We start from the raw sequence: 9,508 nt of genomic DNA on the forward strand, positions 1-9,508 counted from the left end.
AGGTCTGTCTATTCAATTAAAAATTTTAAAAAAACATCCGTTTGACAGCGAGTTTTATACTGACAGTTTTAACAAAATAAAAAATTTGCAAGCCATGGTGAGACTGCTCCTTCATTTTGGATTACCTGTAAGTGTCGCAAAAGCCAAAGAAAAAAACAAAACAAATCACACACTATTAACACACCCATGTTTTCTGTGCAATACTGAGAAGCTTCAAGGCAGATGAATTCAGAGAATTCCGTTTGAAATCCAAATTGTAGGAAGGCCATTCCAACTTTTGCATTAATTACCCATTTACTGTAAACCACAATTTCCATTTCTACAGAGCATGCATGGCTGCAGAGGCATCCAAAAAAATGTCATCATGTAATAACAGTAATTATGGCCCTGTCACATTTCGACACGACAATTAGCCAGCAATCCGAAGAGCTGAACTTATAACGCATATAGTGAATGCAATTCAAACATCATCAGCGTGATTAATTACAGCTAAGCTTTGCCAACCATCACGTCAAAATGTTGAAATGGTGAGTCTTACACATTACCATGGTAACCAGCATATTATAATTGCCCGTGTTCATATTGGTAATGGAAGCAATGTTTCATAACAGAAAGCCACACACGATCTATTACAGTATTTTGTTTAATCCTGAAAGGAATATTTTTAAGATTATTACAGGACATAGAGAAGCCAAAAGGGCGATTTGGGGACACATATTTTTGCGGCATGGTGGCGTCATTAAAACGTCCATCACAGTTCAAGAGTGCAGCTCCTTAATAGTTCTCAATAGTGTAGGTTTTGGACCTGTTGAAGGTTATTTCAAGACATTATAATTTTGTTTTCATTTTTCCAGCAGGTGTATCATCATTTCCCATAATGTTCGCTGACTCGAAAAAAAAGGCTGAACTGGTTTCCTGAAGTAGATTTCGTACAGTTTTGTCCTTTAGAAATATATAAGAAACTAAGTCCAGCACTTTTGCAAACAGTGGTCTTTGGGATTTATTTACTCAAGTGAAGATGGGAAGAGGCGTCATTGGGTAGGCGGGACCAGTAATAGTATTTTTGAGTTACATTGTTAATTGCAAATTAGAACACAAATGAGCCACCATCTCATAGCTCCCCAAAATTTAACAATGGCATACACACCACGACGTAGGGGAGCGGAGTCCACGCGAATGGACACTGAAGACGACACTTGGACAAAAATCATCTAAAATGCTGTGCACGGAAGAGAAACTGCTTACGTGCTGTTTTGGTTCACAACACAGTTCAAATGGACTCAGACGCAATGACTCAATGTCTGCCTGGTGTTAGTCTGGGTTGCGTGGGTACGTTTCATACGTACGTTGTGTCACCTGTTTTCTGAAGCTGAGCCGTGATTGGTCGTTACCTGCGCCTTGAGCAACTGCGATGTCATTTTCAGTGGCAAAATTACCACCCTCAAGAGATGGACAAACACAAAAAGGGTGGACTTTACTGCTTATGCCGTGTTTAGACGAGTGGGGCTGCATTGAACATATTGCAGAGAACATTTGGGTGTTGACCTCCCCTTTAAAGTTTTAGTGTTAAGGACAAGCGGTTTCTGAAAATGGATGAATGCTTGCTGATATATTCTTAAAAAAGTTTACCACAGCAAAAAAAAGCTCCTTTATAAAGACAAAGCGTGTGATGTCATATCTACCATAAGTAGACGACTGACTCAGCGAGGGGTGTATTTTTCAAAGTAGCCCGAAAGCGGAAACTTTTACATCTTTTAAAAGCTCACACGTGTCACTTGGGGGAGCTTCAAGGCCTGCAAGTGTTCTTGTGTTGCGATGGGACATCATGAGTAATCTGTGCCAACTGCAACTATTCGTCATCACAGCGCACATGACACAAAGTGTTCTGTGTTCAATGGTGATGAAGTGAACTGCACATCAGCGCTCATCTATCGTAAATCGCCCTCGGGAGGAAAGGCTCAGTACAGTAGGTAGTTGCCATCCGCGGACCGTGCTGGGGAACACACGTGTTACAGTTGAATTCACTCTGAACTGGTTACCAGTCAATCGCAGGGCACACATCGACGAATATCCGTCCGCGCTCATAAGCACACCGAGTGGAAATTTTATATAGTTCCTTTAACTTGCCAGGCATTTTTTTAGGGAATGGGAGGGGAAACCAGAGTTACTTTTTGGACTAGTTTGGTACTGATATTTTTCATTTTAAATTAAGAAACGTAATAATTTATTCGGGTTGTCTTTTTGAGATAGATATGTCTGATCAATTCTGAAAAAAATTTAAATAAAAATCTGAAATCCAACATAGAGGAAGCATTTTTTTTTTCACAACGCTATACTGTAAATTGGTTCCAAACAATCCAATTTCGCAATGACGGTCACTGCTTTATATTTAGATGGATGTTTGGACTTGGCATTCAGCTCAAGGGACTTCTAAAGAAGGCAATCACCTCCCCTGTTGTTGAACACGAGCCGCTGTATGTTTCTCCTCATTTTTAGCGCATTCGTACCAACAACGCACAAGCTCGTGCTACACTCGGCCTTGTTTGAAAAACTGGACACTTCATGTAGTTTGAAAGCAGTGATATCTATTGTCCAACAAAATGGCGGCTGTTAACAAATGAGGTACATTACAGAAGCTGCCAAAAGAAAAACAGTAATAAAATACCCGATATGTTAACTGCGGAATGTCCATTGCTTTTTGATGTGTAGAAAACAAGAGAAACATTCAGTTTCATGATTGTTAAACTGCGTCAAACTACAATACCTAGACAGGGTGACATGCGTGCGCAGAACTGAGGGCATCCGGCAAAAAGGGCTTTTTCTGGTACGGTGTGAAGGGCAGGAAAGTCAACAGATACGCACGCAGTCGCTCCTCCAGTAGGCCGTTGTTGGGAAAGGTGGAAGATGCGATTAGCTACTTTTTTTAAACTGTTCCCATCCCCAAAGAAATGCATTGGCTGCTCTCTAAGCGCTTACACCCAACGGGACACGGAAGAAAAATGTCCAATTGCTTGGCTTTCATGTTGTTTGTCTTTGTTCACTGACTTCCTTTGTCCTCAGCTTATCTTGGCTATGGAACAACTAAAAAGGTGAAGACGGTTTGGGCAGGAATGAGGAGAGGAACTGTCAACAGGGACAGGAAGTGGTTGACAGATAGCTGGGTAGAAAAGGGCCGCTTTAGTATCCAGACCTCCTTAGGTATTCCGCCATCCCATACGCTTGCTTGTTAAGCACCCCTCCGTGGGTACTTGCCTTCCCCATGACCAAAACTAACACTTTGTCAGTTCTGGCTACAGAAATGTTGTACGTGGGCCCTCCATCTTGATTCTTGGTCCGGAAGTCCATTGTCCAGTCACCATCGACATTGAGGCTGTCTCTGAGTACAGAGCATTTTTTATTGCCTAAGGTCAGCCCCTGGGTGAAGAAAGAGTCCCGTTCCTTTGCCACCATCACGTCGATTTCAGCGGGTGTGATGTTGGCAAACGTGCCGCCGCTTAATGACGCCCAGACATATTTGGCGTCACCATAGCCAACAATGGCTGCATCCTGGCAGGTGCCTTCTGCCATCAGGCTCTCCACATAACTTTGCCAGGACATTTTTTTATTTTCTGACGACGGGTCCAAGATCCCAAAAAGTTGACAGATGCTACTTGAAATTGTAATCGTCAAGTAGCCAGGTTTCTTGTCAGCTCACCAAACCAAGAGAATCCACTGCAGCCAGATAAGGTGTCGTTCTGACAAGATCACTCCACGAACTATTGCTTTTAAATGCCTTGATGCATGTCAGGATTTGTGTCATATTGTGTGACATCACCCAGCTATGAGCTCACGTGGCATCACAGAGCTGTATGCTGTCATCGTGTTGCTTATTTACCAGCATCGAAAGCCACGATTTTGCACCTAGTCTTACAGTACAGTCTGCACAATTATGCCTCATGAGGTAAACCCTAGTGGAGCTTCTGGAGATGTTGAGCAACGCTCGAGGCTGACATTAGCCAGGAATACCTCTCTACACCATAATCCGACTCATCTTTCAAACAGTACCTTAGTACAGAAGTTACCATTCTTTTTTTTATGCGCACAATCAGACCGCAACGTATCGCCACTATAGTGTTAATGGACCTGAAAGAGTTTCACGTGGATGTACCTGCGCTCGGGTTCCCACGACAGCCCTTGGGGCGGCGCATCCATCTATGTCTTTTTGCCAAATTTGATTTTAAATATTAATCATGGCGGCCATACATCTTGGCTCTGAACAAATTGCTGCGCAAAAGTGCAATTGTCTGCAAAAAGACACAGCAAGAAGGATGGGGGCTTGGCTGGGCACATCAATGTTTCATTTGGTGAAATGTACAAGCCTCGGCAGGATTTTACTGATGATCAAAGTGTCACATGGGTCTTACTTCTTGAGGAGTCACAGCAGAAATGTGTATGTATATGAGCTGACTGAATGAAAAGGACTGTTTTTATTACTTGAAGGGTGTGTGTGTATACATTGTGTGTATATATATATATATATATATATATATATATATATATATATATATATATATATATATATATATATATATGTATATATACATACAATATATATACATGCATACACACATAATTTAGAGAAAAAGCTCACTGCATTGGTAATTGAGACTAATGACAGATGCAAGCAAAAAGATGACGGACAATGGAAAGATGACACACAGCTCACCTGAGGACAGGCTGGAAAAAAAACATTTTACCTTGACCATTTTGCAGTAACTGGGTCAATAAATATTGTGCCTCGTATTGCTGTGCTTCAGGGGCATTAGATTTACTATAGTTCTCCAGACAAACAGACATTACAGTTTACTGTACCTCTTTGTTGACAGGAATTGGCCATAGTAAATATATATATATATATATATATATATATATATATATATATATATATATACACACACACACACACACACACATTCCGCAAACAATCAAAGTGAGCATTTGTGAGTTTAATGTTTTCCATCCGTTACCACATTATTGGATTTTATTGACAAAGCAAAAACAAAGAACGTATTTGTTGTTGAACTAAAATCATACATTCCCGACAAACAATTCAAGTGCACTTTAAAATAAATAAATATATACATACATAAATCTGCAGAAATATGTATTTATGTATTTTGTTTATGCAGTGTTTTTGTTAAGCACCTCTTGTAAAACGTTTCTTCAAAAAAATGAATACTTACAAAAAGGCTTACCTGCATGACTACATTCATAGTTTGAACACAGGAATTATTTGAGATATTTTCAATGTTATTTTAACAATATGTATATTCATCCTCAAGTGTACAGCAGGATAAATTCCAACGTGCCTTGCCGTTGCCTCATTTTATTTTACTCTGGGCAGTGGCCCAGACGATTACATAAAACATTTTGAAAAAATATGAAGGAATCCACACTAAGCTTGCCTATATAAATTGCTGGTCAGTACATATAATTTACACATATTTAACTTATGCCCACTATACAGACATGAGGCATAAGTTGACAGTAACTGTCACTATAGGAATAGCTTGCTTAGTCGATTACGTTGCTATTAGAATACCTATTCCATAAATTAACCTGGCTACATAAGTAAATTAAAAAAATTAAAACGGGCAACTGTCAGCGTATCAATAACCAAGTTGTATCTCTTCCTCATGACCGCACGATGGCGATATTATCCAGTGATACATTTTGTTTAACTCATGTAGAAGGAACTCGAGGCAAATCAAGGCTCACTGAATAAATGCAGCTTCAACGTGATTATTTTATAGAATATCTTTTTTGTTTGTGTGTTTTTTTATAACTCAGTGGAGTTCCCTGACATTATTTAATTCACTCGTCTGTTTTTACGAACCAATATTGTAATTCTGACAGAACGTCACACAGCAAAATGTCCGCACCAATGTTCCACTAGATGGCAGTACTGCAGCACTCCTCCACGACTTCCACCTTTGCCATAGTTGAACCACCCCTAGTTTGTGTTCACGTGCATTTATGATCAACCACAAATCAATTATTAGAGCACGTGGCAGCGGTTGCAAATTGCTGAATTATCAACGTGGAGCTTTTAGAAGCATCAATTTGTATCACGTATGCAACTCAGTAAGGCAAGTTGAATTGTGGCCTTTTGGGCAAGAGCCTTCATTGCTGCAGTGCATGAATGCATCATGTCCACACGTCGTGCGCGTCATCAGCGCACACATACCTGTCAACTTTTCGGAGCGCCAAACTGTATAAACTACAAAAAAAAAAAAATCATTATAAAGAACAAAAAATCCTTATAACATACCAAAACATTTTATATGTCAAAATAACGGCAGAAAAAAACCACGAAATTTTCAATGATATTTATTGTAGATCTCCATAATACAATGTATGGTTAATGTCCAATCATCATTCTACTTAGCCGTTACTTACTGTGTTCAGAGTTGTATTCCTGCGTTACTTTTTTCAACTCCAAATCATTTGGAGTTGGTGGAAAAAAAAAACGGAAATTTTCAGAATCCGTATGATTTGTTCGATACGGCCATAAACGTAAGATTCACCACAAAATTCGTATGAACTATGGATAACCCGTATGAGTTGACAGGTATGTGTGAAAGATAGTAACACGAGAAGGAGGCAAGGCTGAATTTACAACACATGTAATGGAAAACAATTTCCTGAGCCAACGCTAGCATATTTTCCTCCTTCACATGGTGAACATGATGCAATTCAAAAACAATACTGTACTGTCTGACCACCTGTGATGTTTCCCAGCTACAAAGGACATCAGGTAACTCATATGTTAGTATTAGTGGTAGACGTTTACCATATATATTTGTGTAAGGTAGAGCTACTCACTCAAACTATTTCATGTGAACGGAAGACCGCACCAGAGCTTGGCTTGGAGCTCAGACGAGAAGGGGTGGAGTAAATCTTTTTTTAGGCTAAAATTAATATCAATTTTTAATTACTACTGCATGACTTCAACACTTTCTAGCTTCTTAAAATAAAGTTAATAAAATCTTAAGATCTCTCTAATTTTGACGGTGCTTGGATTTGCTTTAAGGGTGCAGCAAAAATGGGTGAGACACGCCTATGGGGTGTTGTCTTTCACAGAGTATTTTATTTCTCTTTTGGAGTTAAAGGTGCTGAAATTGATTTGAATAAAGACACGCTTCACTCCTCTCACACCCATGACCAAATCAAAGCTCCTCACGAACATTAACTGAAGACAATTAGCCACGGTTGCCATGATGGTAATGTGACTTATTTGTCAGAAATTCGCCAAACACAAAATGTTACTGCTTTGATGTCGCATTTTCAGTTAACTCTGTGAACTTACTTGGACAACACTGACGCTGCTCTGGCTGGATTACGAGCTTATTAGCTTGCGAACTAGGACATTGTGGGTGATTTAGGATCAATGAAGGACAGGATGTAACATTTAATAAGAATAAATAATTTAACAATCTAACCCTTAGCGTAAATGCTGGGAAACAAAGCCCAAATTATTTCAGTTTTTTTTTTCATTTGTAAAATGCAAGATTTTTTCTTTATTAATTCTCTTCTACTTGTAGTTATTTTCTGCTGTTGCTGTTATTCTTTATTTGCTGTAAATTCAGGATATTTAACAGAAAATTTCAGGCTGACGCTTGTTTTCAACCGCACGCGTGTGTGTGTGTGTGTGTGTGTATGAGTGTTGGGAGTGGGGTCAGGTGCACAACTGGGGAGGATTTCATACAGAGTGCCATTCATGCTAGGACCGCCGCTGGCTTGATCAAAGATCGAAAGGGCTTCATTACAGTCTTGAGCTTTTGTGTGCATGTGCGTACTATAAAATTTCGAATGACAGCTGCAGCTTCATTAGATTTGCCAATAAAATACTTGCAATACCTCATTGGCCTCTAATGGACATGACGAGGAGAGCTGCTGGATCCAGTCGGTGTACGTTACATGTAATTTGTTTGGCATTTCACAGATGGTAATACATTCACAAGTAGACATGAGGAATCATTACAGAACCTGAAACAGCACACCACAAAAAAAAAAAGGAAAGGCCTGCGCTCTTTCCGACAGGGAGGATTCTGAAAATACTCGTACTGAATAACATGTCGAATGGCCAAAGTTGAAGAGCACATACTGGAAATGCCAGCGGTTGATTCTGACATATTGCATTTCAACATATCGGGTTACTGAATGTTAATTAATGCAATTCCATCCCTCATGAATATCTGCGGCTGGCTGGGGTCCAAGTGCGAGATAAGATTGGCCCACAGACAAAGCTTTCGAACGGAGCGATAAACAATGGAGCTGCTTGTCATGTGGGAAAAGGAAGCCACTGGCTATGCACGCTGATGCACACTACCGCGTACAAAACACCACATCGCAATCATTGCAATCAAACAAGAATACTTTTCATGATGTCAACCTTTTGAAAATACTTTTTTTTTTTTAAATCAAGTTGGCCTTCCCGCAGACCTGCTGTAACATGCGTGCCAGGCCAGTCGTTGGCAATTTCTTGAAAAAATGGTCGGCATTTTTGATATTTCATCACTTTCTGGATTTTTAATTCTACAAGAGAAAACTTTCAGAGGACATTTTGCATGGTGAAGTGGAAAGACTGACATTTTGCATTAAGTAAACATTCAGCGGTTCGGAAAATGGATGGATGGATATTTGCAGTTGAGACCTGTCCAAGAAATGTGTGTTACTGTAATTTGAGATGTGTTGGTTAGCATCTAAAAGCTTGTGTGTGTGTCTCGTAAAATTGGTGGTAAACAAAATAGCCATAGCATCCATGAAAATGATCCCAATTTGCCAGTTCAAAATGACACAGTGAATCTGTCTCTGTTGCATTTTAAGTAAGTGCGCAGCACTGCATCACACAGTAACACGCCAAGCGATTACGGTACAGCCAGTGGGACTGGAGTGACAATCATTAGCTGACATTAGCCACCAGACAGTGATGCCACATTGTCACACAATGAGGACCATTATATGAGGACCATTATTCCCCAGCGCACAAATCAACGGCGATCTGCTGCGGAGCGCCTGCATGTCCTGACTGCTAACGTATTAGCATAGAGCACAGTGAGGTCAACCGTTTTATGCTGTTGCTTTGACCCGCACGTACTGTACCGTCGTCGCATTCAAACGCGTCTCCCACATTGTGGCGGTTTTATCGTGTTAACATAATCCAGAGTGACGCCTGCTTAATTTGTTTCGCTATTCTAATAACCTTGCTCATAAATAGTCACAAGCAGCACCGTCTGCATTTTCACCTCGGGAGCCTCTGAGCAAATTAGCAATGGGATTTTTAATCATGTCCCCTTTTGAGTTACATCAGCTGGTGAAATTATGGAAAAGGGGATAATGAAAATGATGTGAAGTTGCAAAGTTTACGGGGTTTCGATCAGGAGGGTTGAGAGCTTTATCGCCACGGCTCAGGAACACGCTGTAGTTTACAACGTGACGCGCGAAGGAGCGCCGTGCGAGCTGTGGT

The 9,508-nt window shown here is 40.2% G+C and overlaps 1 protein-coding gene across 1 annotated transcript; it reads right to left on the reverse strand.

The window, feature by feature from the left end:
* Positions 1-2,565: 2,565 nt before the first annotated feature.
* LOC127600051 (profilin-2-like) lies at positions 2,566-3,764 on the reverse strand. The gene has a single exon (XM_052064412.1). It carries the CDS (start codon positions 3,595-3,597, stop codon positions 3,178-3,180), a length of 420 nt encoding a protein of 139 aa, XP_051920372.1. The 5' UTR covers positions 3,598-3,764; the 3' UTR covers positions 2,566-3,177.
* Between the last annotated feature and the right edge of the window lie 5,744 nt (positions 3,765-9,508).

Source organism: Hippocampus zosterae, chromosome 4, assembly GCF_025434085.1.
Source record: "Hippocampus zosterae strain Florida chromosome 4, ASM2543408v3, whole genome shotgun sequence".
Taxonomy (NCBI): domain Eukaryota; kingdom Metazoa; phylum Chordata; class Actinopteri; order Syngnathiformes; family Syngnathidae; genus Hippocampus; species Hippocampus zosterae.

Excerpts from the sequence above, each read along its gene's own strand:
- LOC127600051 (XM_052064412.1), bottom strand. The coding sequence starts at position 3,597 with ATGTCCTGGCAAAGTTATGTGGAGAGCCTGATGGCAGAAGGCACCTGC.